Source organism: Rosa rugosa, chromosome 5, assembly GCF_958449725.1.
Source record: "Rosa rugosa chromosome 5, drRosRugo1.1, whole genome shotgun sequence".
NCBI lineage: Eukaryota > Viridiplantae > Streptophyta > Magnoliopsida > Rosales > Rosaceae > Rosa > Rosa rugosa.
In genome coordinates, this window is record NC_084824.1 from 1,919,949 (window position 1) to 1,936,588 (window position 16,640).

Here is a 16,640-nt window from a genome sequence, read left to right on the forward strand (position 1 = left end):
CCTAACTGACTTGGTTTATTGAATGAATTCTACGATGAGATGCTCTAGACCGCACGATTTGAAGATCAAGAATATATACCATAGTTTTATTTTTCGCCATGTGCTTTAATCCTACCCAGTGCAGCAGATGACATTTTGGTTGCAGTGGGATACTTTTCTTCATTGTTCAAAGTTCAAACAGAAAAGTCTTTCACACATTGATATATAATTAATAATTATATACGTTATATTCACTGTCTTGTATATATAAACTACCTACTTGGGTTTTTTATTGCATCTACCATTTGGCAATATGGACCTTCTGCAACTTTGGTTCCTAATCTCCATTGCCACACCCTTGTGCTTTTCTCTCAATCTCCAAGCACCTGCTCTTGATATTTCCACCACTTACGAGAATCACTCACTGAAGGATGAGATAGTGAGGCTGGCAAAGGAACCCAGCACAGCAAATTGGATGAAGGATGTGAGGAGAGAAATCCATGAAAACCCAGAACTTGCATATGAAGAAATCAAAACAAGTGCAGTCATTCGGCGCGAGCTTGACAGATTAGGTGTTTCGTATAGATGGCCTGTCGCGCAGACCGGTGTAGTGGCCACTATTGGCTCTGGCTCTCCTCCTTTTGTTGCTCTAAGAGCTGATATGGATGCTCTGCCTATGCAGGTGATTAGATTCTCTATTAATTATATTACCATTCTAGTTTCAGTAAGGGTAAATTGTACTACTGGGTTTGGTCAGATTGATCATATCAATATGTAGGATTGTAGGGTATGAAATTTTTGTGTCAAGTAATTATGGTGAAGGACTAAAACTAGATTCAGAGGACCTTTACCCTGTTATACCTTTTGTTGATGAAATGTGCTCAATTAGAGTAAAGCATGTGCTTGTTACAATCTTGAACAGTTTCCTGAGGAACTTTTGAGGTGGTACAGACAACAGAGATGCCCTTTTGCCTCTTTATCAATTACTGTCATTTGGTACTATATGTTAGAAAAGAGAGGGACTCAGAACCAGAAATGGGATCTTGAATTTGGTTTTCTTAAAGTGTACTCAATTATACTGATAATCTTCATATGAATATGTAGGAATTGGTGGAATGGGAGCACAAGAGCAAAGTGGACGGGAAATTCCATGCCTGTGGGCATGATGCACATGTTGCAATGCTTCTTGGTGCTGCAAAGGTACTCAAACAAGTCGAAGATGAATTGCAGGGAACTGTTGTTCTCATATTCCAGCCGGCTGAGGAACGTGGGGAAGGCGCAAAGGACATGATCAAAGAAGGGGTGCTTGACAATGTAGAGGCCATATTTGGGATTCACATTGTGCATAGATATCCTAGTGGAGTTTTTGCATCGAGGCCCGGAGAATTTCTAGCTGGGTGTGGGAGCTTCAAAGCAAAGATTATTGGGAAAGGGGGTCATGCAGCCCTTCCCCAACAGTCCATTGATCCAATTTTGGCAGCATCAGCATCAGTAGTTAGCTTGCAAAGCATTGTTTCTAGAGAAATAGACCCTCTAGATTCCGGGGTAAATTTTTATTCAACTTATTTCTGTTCTTTGGTCTGTAATTCTGTAGTGAAAACTAGAACTAACTGAAGTATTGAATTTTGCAGGTGGTTTCTGTAGCTATGATCCAAGCAGGGTCTGCATTTAACGTCATCCCAGACTCAGCTACAATAGCTGGTACTTATAGAGCTTTTAGCAAGAAAAGCTTCAGTGCACTCAGCCAAAGAATAGAAGAGGTAACAAATCAACTGAATTTACAGTTTTACACTCAAAAAAATAAAAACATACATTGAGGTTTTAATACATATATTTTCCAACTGTCTCAGGTTGTAAAAGGGCAGGCAGCTGTACATAGGTGCTCTGCTGAGATTGAATTTTTAGGGGAAGGAAATCCAAACCTTCCCCCTACCATAAATGATGAGAGAATTTATGAACAAGTTCGAGGATTATCAAGTGAACTTGTTGGAAATGAAAACACTGAGTTAGCTCCTACCTTCATGGGGAGTGAGGATTTTGCTTTCTTCTTAGAAAAGGTACCTGGATCAATGTTCTTCCTAGGCACAAGAAATGAGAAGAAAGGAGCGACACATCCCCCACACAGTCCTTACTATTTCATTGATGAAGATATCTTTCCAATTGGGGCTGCATTACATGCTAAGTTTGCCTATTCGTTCCTATCGGATTCGGCTGAGAAGTTGCAACTCCATTTGTGAGTTTATGGATGTTCTTAATTACCCCAATTATTTCATTGGTTATTGATTAATGTAGTTGCTCATTTGAGCTTAATGAGGCAGTTCTACTTGGACTGGCAAATTGTAAGAGTTCCTTCCTCCACCACTGGGAAAGTGAAGCTAGCTTCTCTATGCCTAATCCCCTGTCCTAGAAGATGTGCATGACATCTTATGACTTGTGAGTTAATTGAAGCATTTAAGCAAATTACAGAGATGTGTTGTGAAGCTTGACAGTTTGACATGAATAATATGATCAGGAACTACATGCAATTAATTAGCTTGATGATCAAACCCTCGAGAACTATGTATCAATCCCAGGTTAATCAAAACGTCTTCGTGGAGTTTATAAATAGTACTTCTTGGTGGTGCCACACCGGTTTTTTTATTTTATTTATTTTTTGTAAAAATTGTATGTTCTTATATTCTCGCCAAATTTTTTCCATCCTCAAATCATGATTTTTAAGTACCTCTCAAAACTTACGAAACTCAAAAATCTGAACTTGTGACGTGATAAAATTTCAATAAAAAATAGCGTGACAATGTTTGACACGTTTCGGTATGCCATGACACCTCTACATGTGCCAAATTATGTCAAATATCATCTTTTGTAATTTTTATCCATTTTATAATCTCATCATTGGTAAAGCATGATTTTTAAAAAGTGTTCCAACCAACAAGATTCAAAAATCTTGATCTTGTTTAAGGAAAACTGAAATTTGGAGTGAATTGAGTCGTGCTTTCATTGATAATAGGGACCTCTTTATATAGAAGATTACAAGATATAGAATCAGAGTTGTACAAGGAAAGATAATCGTACAATTAATCGGATATCTATGAATATCTCCGAGAATATCTCTAATTCAAAATCCTATTACAACTAGGTCAAGTAACCTAGAGTTTGGGCGAGACGCATATTCTGGATTTACTTGAACACTCCCCCTTGTGTCGCCCAAACGTGGTGCTCTTCTCATTGCCTCATTAAAAACCTTGCTGAGTAACAAAAACCCAGTGGGACAAAAATAACCTCAGTCGAATGGGAAAAAGAGCACAACACACCATTCACGTTTCGAGACCATACAAGTAGATATCTCCTCCTGATGACAACGGTTATGAGAGTTCGAATAACTTCCGCAAACGGTGCTACCAACATGTTTCTCGAAAGTGGAATTTAGGCAATGACTTAGTGAGCAAGTCTGCCACACTGTCCTCAGATCGAACCTAGTTCACTTTGATCTTGAGGAGAGTATGTTGTTGCTGATTATCCTTGGTGTTGTCGCTTTTGATGTAGCCTTGCTTCATTTGTTCAAAACAAGCAGCATTATCCTAAATGCTCGTAGGCTCATCTGTGGTAGACTTCAAACCACAATTGTTCGAACATGCGTAATTATGGATCCAATCTATATACATTCACGAACCACTTTGTGAAGAGCAATAATCTCTGCATGGTTCGAAGATATAGCGACTAGGGTCTGTTTTGTAGACCTCCAAGATATCACGGTCTTTACCCATGGTGAATACTTAACCAGTTTGGGAATGACATTTGTGTGAGTTAGAGAGATACCCAATATCAGCAAAACCTTCCAAAACACATGTCATTCTGGGATGGGGATAGAGGACGCAGGCCAGTGTTGGCGCGTTCCTGGTGTGTGATGGGTCCGAATCCATCATCTCTCTGTAGGGATAAAGCATGCCCATATCAGTCGTACATCTCTAGTATCGAAAGATATCTTTTACACCAATCCAATGACGTCGCGTTGGCGCAGAGCTATACCTTAGCTAACAAGTTCACTGCAAATGAGATGTTCGGTCTTGTGCATTGAGCTAAGTACAATAATGCGCCTATTGCACTCAAGTAAGACACTCCTACCTCTTGCACATCTTCGTCATCATCCTTTGGACGAAGAGGATCATTTTCAGGATCAAGACTACGGATGATCATAGGGGTACTTGAAGGCTTGACCTTGTCAAAATGCCTAAGCATCTATCAACACGATGCTCAAGTTCCAAACCGAGACATAATCGTGTTCTCCCAAAATCCTTCATCTCAAAATCGAATTTCAAGTGTTTAGCGGTTTCCCTTAACTCTTTAAGCGCTTCCAATGAAGATCATGTCAAATATGAACCGCTATAGAATCCGAAACTTGTTATGGAAACGCGCGGGCATATCCCTTCCCAATCAAGTAGTCACTTTAGTGAGCGTTTCAACCCCTTTGTAAAACGCGCTCCGTGGTCTAGAGCCACTTAACTTGGGTAAATGAAGTTCACCATGAACCTTCATGTATATTCCATATCTAGATCCCCATATAGATACGTAGTGACTACTTTTTTAAGCTGCATGTTTAGTTATTTGGAAACTACCAAACTAACAGGGTAGTGGAGTGCAATGACATCCATTATGAGAGAATATGTCTCATCGTAGTCAATTCCAGGGAGTTTTGTGAGAAGCCTTGCGCCATAAGGCGAGATTACTATCTCTTTTTCTCATCATGCTTTCTAACGAAGACCCATTAGTCAATACATTTTAAGTTAGGAGGTGTTGGCATCACTGGCTCGAAAACCTCCCTCTTCGTTAGAGAATCCAACTTAACCTGGATCACATCTTTCCATTTAGGCCAAATTTCTTTACGTTGGCATTCATTCATCAATGAAGCGTGGTTCGATATCATCGGACTCAACAAACTCATGCGCAACTACATCATCATTTGTGATGGAGTTTCTATCCCACGTCTCATGTACACTAGTGTAATTTTCATAGAGCTCTATATTCTCAGGAATAGGTTCTGACGTTGAGGCGTCCCCCAACGATAACCATAATCCGGAAAATTCTCATGAGACGGATTTTAAGTGTCGATGATCCAAGGATTGGGTTGTGCCAAAAGCATCCTTCAAACTCACGGGCCTCCCACGCATCCTAGCTGGGGCCATGGCCTGTAACGCCAGAGTGCCACTCTCTATGGCGTTGGTGCCATGCCTACATCCGTGTAGGGTGGCGCTACATCCTCTCGTAGGGACGTCCATCCTTGCAGGCATGTTTGCAGCATATTTGTGTGATCTGGTCACTTTAATAGGGATCGAGATGAGACATAGTGGGGACAGACCACGACAATTCTTGTCGTTCCTGCTGAACATTTGTGTTCTTATCTCCCCCTAACGACGGGAAGACTGTCTCATCAAAATGACAATCCGCAAGACATGCGGTAAAGAGATCGCCTAGCAAGGGCATTAAGTGACAGACGATTGTTAGAATCTCAAATCCAACGTAGTTGCCCATTCGTCTGTAAGGACCCATATAGTGCGTTGTGGCGGCGCAATTGGCACATAAATGACATACTCAAATATGCGTAAGTACGATACTTGTACCCAGTCACTAGCTATAACGCAGAGGTAGATTGAGTGGCGGTGGGTCGTAGACGAATTAGCATAGCTGCATGCGATATTCCATCACCCCAAGCGGATATAAGGAGATGGGTGCTCATTACCAATGTCCGGACTACCATCATAATCGTTTCCGCGAGACCATTTGGGTGTGTTCAGGGGAATATGATGTCCAACATCACTCCCAATGCAATAACCATCGAAAGACTTTGATGTAAACTTTCTAGCAATGTCAAATCCAATTGACTGAATAGGATGATCCGGGGAGTGAGCCCGTTCCCACATGATATGTGCTAGGAGAGTAGCATAAGCAGCATTACAAGTGGACAATGGCACAACAAGTGACCAGCGTGTTTGCTTATCAGCCAACATCATGAGATATTTAAACGTCCGCAAGTTGGTTGAACTAGTCCACAGAATCCCCATGGATTCTATGTTAGAACGGAATGAGTATTTACATATCATTTGCATAGGACGGTCTCAGTCATAATTTCCCTAAGGAACGGGCTTTGTAAAACGAGGGAGAGGCCTTAGAAGCAACCAATGAGGATTTTGGTTGGGCCTGAGCGTCTGAAACGCTATTTGAGGCAAAGTTGGTGATTGCAGCATCACCATGATGTACGCTATCCATGGCATCATGGATAAGGACTGTGCCAGCCCTAGGCTGGTAGTGGATGGGAGCGGCTCCAGAGGCAGCGGCGGCGGTCACACTTAGTCCAGGAATCAACTTTTGATTCATGCTTCGTTTCGCTTGAGAGAAAGGATGTCCGTGTGAAGTCTTTAGTAGACGGATCATCATATTAGGACTAGGATGACCTATCATGTCGTGACAAAGCCAATATGTGTCTAAATCCAAGAGATCTTCTCTCATAACTTTATTGGATTTAATAGCTCGAATAGTGACATAGAGTCCACTAGAGAGACACATAAACTTCTCTAAGATGCGCCTTTGTTCGCAATCGTTAGAGGTATTGCAAAGGAACTCATTTTTCGCTCTCTGCATGCGTTTCTGCATAGAATCTGTTGGCTATTCATAGGTGCAATTTGTCATAGGAGCGTAGAGAGTTTATGTGACATGCAGTAATCAAGATGCTGTTTGGCAAGGGAAACTTGGGCTATTCCATGTCCTTGAATTAATACTGATGGCCCAGCCATCGTAGTCATAAAGTAATATGCTCAGAATCAAAATGGAGTCATAATGAAAAGAACTCGAAATTTTATTCATAAGCCAACGGAGTACATCATTGTCTCTTAACCATTAGGAGAATCTAATCCAAATGCTAGCTAATGCAAAACAAAGGTAGTCGTTTGACTTCTTTCGATAACTCCAAAATAAATATGACCAGGTGAGTAGAGAGATGTCGGTAGAGCAAAACTCGCTTAAGTACCATTTATCTCAAAACCTTCCTAGACATCATACTCATTTTGGATGAGCCTATGTGAAGAAAAACTAAATCAATGGCATTTACTACAAAGTATATGACAATTGCCTATTACATCTCTAGGAAAAATAAAGACTTAAACAGAATTGGCGATCTATTGATCCCAGCCAGATTTGTAGTCTTCAACCCTTCACTCTAAATCATCTTCTTGGTCTTCTTGTTCCACATAGTGAGCTTCTCTTGCTTCACAATATGCTTTGTAGGAGGTGACAATTTCTTCACGAGCTCTACAAATGTGTGCCCAATGACCGGATACTCCACATCGAGAACATACATCTCTTTACTTAGACTCCATTGATTGAGGCGCTTTGAAAGCGTCATTTAGATGGCTCTTAGTGTTGGTGGCGCCACCAACATGGCCAGAGGCGTTGCCTCCCTCTCTCTTTCCACGTTGACCTCTTCGGTTCCGTGTTCGCCTATTTTGGCGGTTACCTTCCCAAGTAGAGCGATTATATGGATCAGAACGTCCAAAAGTATCCCTAAGATTAGGGTTTCGCTCCTGGCGCCCTCTCTTAGGGGCGTGACTATAATTGGATTTCGGAAAATGCTTTGTTTCCACAGATTTTGAATTATAGTTCTTCACAAGGATGTTGTCATGCTTTTCAGCCACATTCATAGCTCCAATGAGCTCATGAAACCTTGTGATTCGTCCTGCAGTAACATCGATTCGATAGTTCTTAGCAACCATCAATGCAGAGACGGGGAAGGTAGAGAGAGTTTTCTCAATCAACATCGCATATGTGATCTCTGTACCATAGAATTCCATTAAGGATTTAATGTGAAGTGCTTCCGAGTTGTAGTCAAGAACTGACTTGAAATCACAGAAGCGGAAGCTATGACATCTCACTTCTAGGTCAGGAAGCAGGGAGTCACGAACGTTGCCAAATCTTTCTTTGAGTGAGACCCACAACCTTCTGGGGTCTTCTTCATTCATACACTCGTACTGGAGCGAATCATCCATATGATGAGTCATTAAGATGATGGCTTTCGCCTTATTTGCCTCTAAGGCTGCTCTATTTGCTTCCAAAGCTTGAGCTTGCTCAACAGTTAACACGTCCTGGCTAGGCTCGAGAATCGTATCCAAGATTCCATCTGCCTTGAGATGCTGGCTGACATCACGAACCCACCTGTGATATCCAGAGCTAGTTGTTCCCAATGGAGCAAAGTCCAATTTGTTCAGGTTACTCATCCTGAAAGAGAACAAGAAAAAGGGTTAGTTTCGGAGCGGAAAAAGCTACCACGAAAACATATAAATTTTTTTAGCGTAATCGCCTCTAAGAAATTAGAAATTTCTGAGCGTAATTGCTTCTAAGAAATTCAATTCCAAGAGGTATTGGATTAGATTGAAACAATGATGTAAATGGTCGATCATAAATTCTCTACAAACTCTAAGTTTGGAGATCTCAACAAGCTCCAAGGTTGGAGTGAGCACGAACCCCCACAGTTCGGCTTAATTAGGTCTCTCATATGATGAAGAAATGGAGGTAGAAGAAGGGAGTTTGCAAGTCCCCGAGAAAAGAAGAGAAATTGAAAAAACTCAAAAACGGGAACTTTTAGTAAAACATACCTCTTAGGGTTGCAGTGTGCTTTTGATCCTTATTGTAGGATTGCAGACGAGCTTTCGATCCTTGGTTGGGATTGCAGAAGCTGCTTCAATCCTGATTACGTGCAGTACAACTTCAATCTTGGTTACGTTCAGTCAAACTTTAATCTTGGTTACGGGATTGCAGAGGCTGCTTCAATCCTGGTTACGTACAGTCGAACTTCGCCTGGTTACGTGCAGTCGAACTTCAATCCTGGTTACGGGATTGCAGAGGCTGCTTCAATCCTAGTTGCCACAGATGGCGAAGTAGATTGCTTGCGGAGCTGCTCCCGAGGTTTGAGGGGCCGAGGAGGGTCCTTGATGCGCAGGGGCAACGAGGGTGCACGGGCGGTGGTGAGGCTAGCACGGGCTACGGGCAACGGAGGCGTCGGGGATGGCTAGGGTTTTTGGGATTTCAGAGTTAGGGCTTCGTGCTGATAACGTGTTTAAGGAAAACTGAAATTGGGAGAGAATTGAGTCGTGCTTTCATTGATAATAGGGGTCTCTTTATATAGAGGATTACAAGACATAGAATCAGAGTTATACAATGAAATATAATCGTATAATTAATCAGATATCTATGAATATCGCCGAGAATATCTCTAATTAGCACCCACTACCTAAGATCCAGGTCATGAGTTCGAGTCACCATGGGGGTAGGAGTGAAATCCTTTGATCCTCTTTAAATTAAAAAAAAAAAAAAAAATCTCTAATTCAAAATCCTATATATTACAACTAGGTTAAATATATATTACAACTAGGTTAAAGTAACCTAGAGTTTGGGCCAGACACATATTCTGGATTTACTTGAACATATCTATATTTTCTTTTAGGATTTTCTAAATCTTAAAAAATAAGAATATTGATTAAACAAATCCGTTCGAGATTCTAACTTTCTGTAAATTCAAAGATTCAAATACCTTCTAAAAACATGCTGTACGCCTGTACCAAATACCAATTGTGCGCTTATAAGATAAAAGTAGGGCTGGCAAATCCTCCCGAGACAAACCAGCCAACCGAGTACCAACCGAACCGAAAATGTTGGTTACCGAAAATGTCGGCTACCAAAGTATTGGTACGATAATGCCGAACCGAGAGGAACATATTGGTACGGTACTGGTACTGGTACTGGTACTGATTTGAAGATAAATACGGTATACCGTACCGTACCGTATATTATATATATTATTTATATATTTAAATATATTTTATATCTATCGATCTAAACCGTTGATTATTAATAGTTTTATTTCATATTAAATTATAACCGTCGATTAGACTATAACTCTCCAAACCCTAAAGGGGTAATACGACTACTACCCACCACTCCACCAGCCCACCCAGAGACCAGAGTCCCAGACTGCTCAGCCACTCTTTCCCTCAGCCCCTCGAGGCCTCGAAGGCTTGAGGCTCGAACCGAGCCCTTTCTCTCAGACTCAATCACTCAAACCCTCTCCAGCTCTCGATTCGATTCAAACCCAGAACTCTTCGATTCGATTCGAGGCCTCGAAGGCTTGAAGTTCGATTCGATAAAAGCTTCAAACCCAGAAAATCTCGTATCTAATCAGAGATTCATGGCCTACGGCCGAAGTTCGATTCGATTCTAACCTAGAACTCTTCGCCTCTCGACCTCTCCTTTGAAGTTCGATTCGATTCAAAGCTTCAAACCCAGAAATCTCGTATCAATTCATTCGATTCATGGCCTACGGCCGGTGAGTTTTCTCTCTCGTATCAATTTTTGGTAGATTTGAGTTTTCTCTTTGGTTAATCTTTGGATTCTAGACCGAGTAATCTCTAAAATTGTAATGGTTTTACTTTTTTGCATCTTGCTGCAGTTAATCACTTAATCTCAAGTGGAATCAGTCTCTTTGAAGTGGAATCTTGATTTTTTACTTGTATATGTGAGTTCTAAACCTGTGAGTTTGGACTCTTTCTTAGTTTCTTAGTTTCTTTACCAATTTATTCTGGGTTTCATGGTTTCCCTTTTGTGCTTGCAGGAACAGGAGGACCGAGGACTAAGAAAGCAAAGTGACTGCACAACTGAAGGTATAATTCATATTATGCAAAGTGATTGTATGAATGTATAATTCACTTGTATTTGACTTGAGAGTTTCTTACTGTAATTACTAATTTTCAGGTGTTGCTCCAATCTCAACAATTCAAGAGGTTTAGGAGCACAGCATTTGGTTGGTTTGGAGAAAGAGGCTAGGTCAGTTTTTTATTGCAAATTTAGATGATGAAAATGTTATATGTTATATGATGAAAATGGTTTGAAGTTTCAATTGTTATAAGCTTTCTGAATTTTTGTTTGTAAGAATTGTGAACTAAGAAGACATGTTTAATGTTTTTGTGAACTGTTTTATTGTGTTATTGTTTTCTGTTTTCTGTTTAGGGTATGGTTTGTTGCTATGTGGAGTTGTGGACTGTTATATATATGTTTGATGTTTGTTTGTTTCATTTCTTTCTTCTTCTTTTTTGTAGCTATGGGTACTCGAAGTGCTAACCTCAGTCAAGCTAGTAGCTCTAGCCCTTCGATTAGTTCTGCAGCTAATATGACCAGTACTGCAGCTTTAGATCATTCCCCTTTAGGAAAACCACCCGTAGGTCAAACACTCCCACCTTTAGGTGCTTCTGGTTCAGGTGTTGAATCTGAACCGTCCAACTCACAACCTCATGGATCAACTACTGTTGGGCAGAAAAGAAAAGAGCCTGCTAACAAGAGCCCTCTGTGGGCTCATTTTACTAGATGTAAACACCCAACCTCAGACCAAATAGATACCATTTGGTGCACTTGCAATCATTGCAATGAGAGAGTGTTGTGTGACAGTAAAAAGAATGGGACAAGCTCAATGTGGGCACATACTAGGAAATGCATTAGTTGTCCTCTACATGCAGAAACTGATCCCAAGCAAGCTAAATTGAATAGGGATAATGTGAGTGGAGGAGCCACATACCATAAGTATAGCCGGAAGAGGTGTGATGATAGGTGTATCGATATGATTATCAAGGATGAGCTCCCTTTTAGGAAGGTAGAGAAGGAGGGATTTATAGCTTTCTGCAAAGAGTTACAACCTCAATGGCCGGGATTGAACAGAAAGCAGGTTGCCAAGGGTGTGTTAGATAAGTTCAATTTTGAGAAGGCTGTTTTATTGAGTCAATTGAAGGCAAATGAGACTAGGATCTCCATTACCACCGACACCTGGACATCGATCCAGAATATAAACTATTTGGTACTTACTGCCCACTTTATGGATAATGACTGGAAATTGCACAAAAGGATCATCAACTTTTGTACAATTACTAGTCACAAAGGGGACGAGATTGGAAGGGTAGTAGAGCAATGTTTGAGGCAGTGGGAGATCACTAAAGTGTTTAAAATCACAGTAGACAATGCTAGTGCTAATGACTTAGCTGTGGAGTACATGAAGCGAAGGTTGAGGAGTTACAAGACTTTGATGTTTGACGGAGAGTTTATACATTTAAGATGTGCATGCCACATTATAAATTTGGTAATTAGGGATAATGGTCTGAAGGAGTTACAAGAAGGGATTGCTGCTATATGGAACTGTGCCAAGTATGTTAGGAGTTCATCAAGTCGTCTTGACAAGTTCAGGGAGTTTGCTGTTTTGGAACAATGCAGGGCAAATGCCAATGTTCCATTAGATGTTGTTCCATTAGATGTAGTCACAAGATGGAACATCGCATACCTTATGCTTGAAGCTGCACTAAAGTATGAAGCTGTGTTCGGCAGAATGGCTGAAGAAGATTGCCATTTTAAAGCTTATTTTGACGAAACAGATAGAAATGGTAAAAGCAGGGTTGGACCACCATCTAATGCGGACTGGAGGAATGCAGAAGCGTTTTGTTTGTTTTTGAAGAAGTTTTATGAAGCTACTGTGAAGCTTAGCGCTTGGAAAAAGATCACTGCAAATATACTATTGGTTGAAATGGTAACATTGCAGACTGAGATTGACAAGGCTGTCATTGCAGAAGACCCTGTTTTGAAGAGGGTTGCCACTTCAATGAAGACCAAGTTCAACAAATATTGGGGAAGCTTCGAAGTGGTGAACAAGATCATCATGATAGCTAATGTTCTTGACCCAAGATACAAGCTGCAGTGGGCTAAAGTAGCAATGGAAAAGGTCAATGCAAGCTATGAGACAATTCATTCAATACAAGGGAACTTGAAGACAATATTGCTGAAGATGTATGATGAATACAAAGGCAATGAGGGCAGCAACCAAGCTGAACAGTGCATGGGAGAAGATTTTGGATTGGACGGGGATGACATGGAGAACCTTGATGAAGTCAGCAAGCAAATAGCAAGGGAGAGGATGGCGGAGCAGTCACAATGCATACGAAATAAGGTTGATCAGTATTTATCGGATAGGTATGTTAGCCTCCTTGCAAAGAATTTTGAAATTCATAAGTGGTGGAAGGCCAATGAGTTAACCTATCCAGTCCTATCAAAGTTAGCAAAGGATGTTTTTGCTGTTCCTTGCTCAACAGTGGCCTCGGAGAATGCATTTAGTTTGGGATCAAGAGTGGTGGATCCTTTTAGAGCTTCATTGACACCAAAAATGGTGGAAGCCCTTGTTTGCACTTCGGATTGGTTAAAATCTGACCCCCCAAATTTGTACAAAGATCCCACTGAAGATGACCTTGAAATGTACCACACTTTGGAGGAACTTGAGAGGGGTAAGCTACTCATATTTTCTGCTTATTTATTTTATGAATCATGATATTGTTTTTAACCTCCTCTTTGTTATTTTGCAGAGAATGCTTTTAATCAAGGAGTGGCGGGAACAATGACCAATACCAGCTCTACACAGTCACAAACTACTGCCTCGCTGCCCTCGTAGCCTACATCTTGAGCTTTCAGCTTTCTTGTTCATTGATTGAAATTGCAGAAACTACCTAAATTCTTCTTCATTGGCTGAAGTGATGAATGATTGATGAACTATGAAGTGATGAATGATTGATGAGTTGAACTGTGAATTATTGAACTGTGAATTGATGAGATGAACTGTGAATTATTGAATTATAATTTGTATGAACTATGAAGTGATGAATGATTGATGAGATGAACTGAACTGATGAACTGAAGTTATGTATGACAGTTTTTTTGCTTATGGTTGGGCATTTGTTTGGAAATTGCTGACAAGTTTGAGCCTTTACAATTTCAGTTGGGCCATAGCTGAAAGCTGGCCCAATCTTAAACTCGGTTGGAGGCCCAACCAACCGATACCAACCGATACCGAGAAGTTGGTATACCGACTTTTGTGGCCGGTAATGGTAGCCTATTTTGTGTACCAAGAGTGTCTGGTACGGTAGATGGTATTGGTCTTGAATGTCCGGTACCGAACCGAACCCACCCCTAGATAAAAGTACAACTTATTCTCAAAAAAAGAAGAAGAAGATAAAAGTACAACTAAGCCGAAATTCGTCTCAAGTGTAACGACATAAACATGAGTATTGGGTACTTAAATAATCTATATCTTCTCAGCAACATAAAGATCGACTTCCACTGCCATATGCAAAACTTTGCGATCCTCCTCACAATTCCTTATGGCGTTGGAAGCTTGGAACAATATTCTGTCGATCAAGGACGAATGAGTCTGGACTGGAACCTGCAGGCCACATAGTGCGTCGGAAATGGACTTCATGGCAGCAACATTAACATCATAATCTTCGTCGTAATAGAACTCGATTGTGGCTTCGTCCTCTTCCACACTCCAATTCTTTGCTGTTAATAACATATCAACATCTAAATCCATGGTAGCATTAGGTCGCTGCACCTCGAATCGTCTAATGATGGCCTTGATATGCATCAAGAACTTGGTGCATGACAAGTCGTTGCTTTGATCAGGTTCTGTAACCCCGAGAAGCCTTGCATTGCAGTAAGTGTCTCCCACAACTTCCCAGCGCTCTTCCATGACCATTGTCGATTCTTAGAAGAAGAAGACTGAAAATGTAAATGATCAAGATCACACGCATAAAAACTTAGAAATAGAACTGGAACACAGCAAGAGATCCTGGAACTGCGGAAATAGAAGAGAGTTTCTATACATACAGTGCTGGTTTACATAGTTCAAATATTTGTTTGAATGAGAGATATGCATCATTCTTTTGTTTGAATAAAAAGATATGTCATAATCTTCAAATTTGTTTGAATGTATCCTTTGTTTTAATAAGAGATATGTATCATTCGTTTGTTTGAAAAAGATATGTCTGATTTTGTTAAATTGATTCAAATTTGTCTAATTAGCTAATATGTTATCTAAGAAAAATGCTAGAGATCCTAACAATTTATACCAAAATAGGATCCCAAATGACATGGCGCATGCCATATTGTCACCCTATAATTTCCACATGGATATATGTTCTTTGCAAAATTATATTTCTCTTAAGTAAAAAGAAAAACTGTCTTTTGATAAAATAAAATAAAATAAAAAAATTGTTCAGGTATTTAATAGTAGCTGCAAATCTCAAAATTTCTTCATGGTATCCCACTTATTAAGCCACCATCACCACTAATTAAGCCACCATCACCAGACCTTCGCTGGTATTACTTGCTTTAGAAAATGACTCAGATTCCGATTCGTATTCTTTGAAGCTAGTTTCTTCCAAATGAGAAAATTATCTCTCACAATCAAGAATCTTCACTCTATATGGATATGTCTTATTTACAATTGTGTACGTTGTGTTCAAAGAGGTGAGAAAAGCTTAGAAGTCTTTCAATTTAGATCAAGTGGGGTTTTTGGTACTATCACTTTTTCTTTAAAGAAAAAGAGGAATCAGAAAGAGAGTCAATCACCACCAAGCATCAATTTGTTGATGTGCAAGTATGGGGCGACAAAACATCTCATGATCTTTCTTGTTTGATTACACTAATATTCATATGAATCTATGAACACAAAGAAGTAGACTCCGTAACACAAATAAAGAAGATGAGAAGTTGCACCAAATATAAAATGGAATCCAAATTGAGAAGCTGCATCAAAAATGGATGCTGGCTACTTGCAATTGTCTTACGTGTTATCAGTATTGGGATTGTTGGGAAGTAGAGTTTAATTCCTTTTCTTCCTCTGTTTGGGTAATATTAGGGTTTTAATTCAAAATATTATATTAGTTTCTCAAATAAACTAATTTTTATTTACACATTGAAAATTAACAAGTGGGATTCATATTTGACAGCTGCCACGTGCTGCCATGTCATTTGGGATTCATATTTGGTATAAGTTTTTGGTATCTCTAGCATTACTCGTTATCTAAACAAGAAAGTAATGAATATTTTAGTTTTGACATTTGAGAGCAATATGAGAGCGATTAAATTAAATTTCGTTTTTGATTAGAAGAGAGAATAAATTCCATTGATAGTGAAAAACTTACAAGAAAGAAGGGTATGCAAAGAGAGACTTGCAGACTATTTGTCTGTTGGACCTTAACTCCGGTAATTGATCAAACCCTTTGTATAGAATTTATGAAGGAGTACAGTTTGAATTCAGACCCCTTTGGATATAGCAATGAAGTTTCCCTTCATATGTATATTGTCCATTTGATTCACACAACTTTCATGGTATGTTGTTTTCATTTCATTTGTGCTTGTGTGTATAAATATATAGATGCGCACAACGCACATGTGTATAATAGTTCCAAACTGAAGTGTATGTTGTCAAAAAGTTTATTTTTATTAAAAGTTAAAATGTTGGAGGAAATTAATTATTAAACTTTTGAGTCACAGACTTGACAATTAATAATTCTATGCTAATAGTTAGATATTTGTCACATTTTAATGACAAAATTAAAACATCTCTACTCATAAAACAATAAAATTGCAATTGCAGTTTTGTTCTTGTAGTTTGAATTGGAAGTTCTATCCTTGACAAATAATAGCAATTGTGTGGTACATAAAGGTGCATAGTGAAATTCTAATGGATGGGATCGTGCATCCAATTTTACATATAAAATTCAATTTATTGTACAACTAGGTAAATCTGAAAAATT

General features: G+C 39.6%; 1 protein-coding gene, 1 long non-coding RNA gene and 1 other non-coding gene across 3 annotated transcripts; 2 read left to right on the forward strand and 1 right to left on the reverse strand.

The window, feature by feature from the left end:
• The first annotated feature begins 260 nt into the window (after nt 1-260).
• Nucleotides 261-2,511, forward strand: LOC133711271 (IAA-amino acid hydrolase ILR1-like 1). The gene is made up of 4 exons (XM_062137420.1): nt 261-661; nt 1,084-1,524; nt 1,611-1,739; nt 1,830-2,511. Exons 1-4 carry the CDS (start codon nt 293-295, stop codon nt 2,214-2,216), a joined length of 1,326 nt encoding a protein of 441 aa, XP_061993404.1. The 5' UTR covers nt 261-292; the 3' UTR covers nt 2,217-2,511.
• Nucleotides 2,512-9,890: 7,379 nt separating this feature from the next.
• On the forward strand, nt 9,891-11,052 carry LOC133708155 (uncharacterized). Its single transcript, XR_009845616.1, has 4 exons — nt 9,891-10,345; nt 10,469-10,534; nt 10,631-10,679; nt 10,771-11,052. It is a non-coding gene; the product is annotated as an uncharacterized LOC133708155 (long non-coding RNA).
• A 4,375-nt stretch (nt 11,053-15,427) lies between these two features.
• LOC133713215 (small nucleolar RNA U31b) lies at nt 15,428-15,510 on the reverse strand. The gene has a single exon (XR_009847886.1). It is a non-coding gene; the product is annotated as a small nucleolar RNA U31b (small nucleolar RNA).
• Between the last annotated feature and the right edge of the window lie 1,130 nt (nt 15,511-16,640).

Coding starts and splice junctions, on each gene's coding strand:
- LOC133711271 (XM_062137420.1), top strand. CDS start 293: ATGGACCTTCTGCAACTTTGGTTCCTAATCTCCATTGCCACACCCTTG. Junction 662..1,083: donor TGGATGCTCTGCCTATGCAG/GTGATTAGATTC, acceptor ATGAATATGTAG/GAATTGGTGGAATGGGAGCA. Junction 1,525..1,610: donor TAGACCCTCTAGATTCCGGG/GTAAATTTTTAT, acceptor TGAATTTTGCAG/GTGGTTTCTGTAGCTATGAT.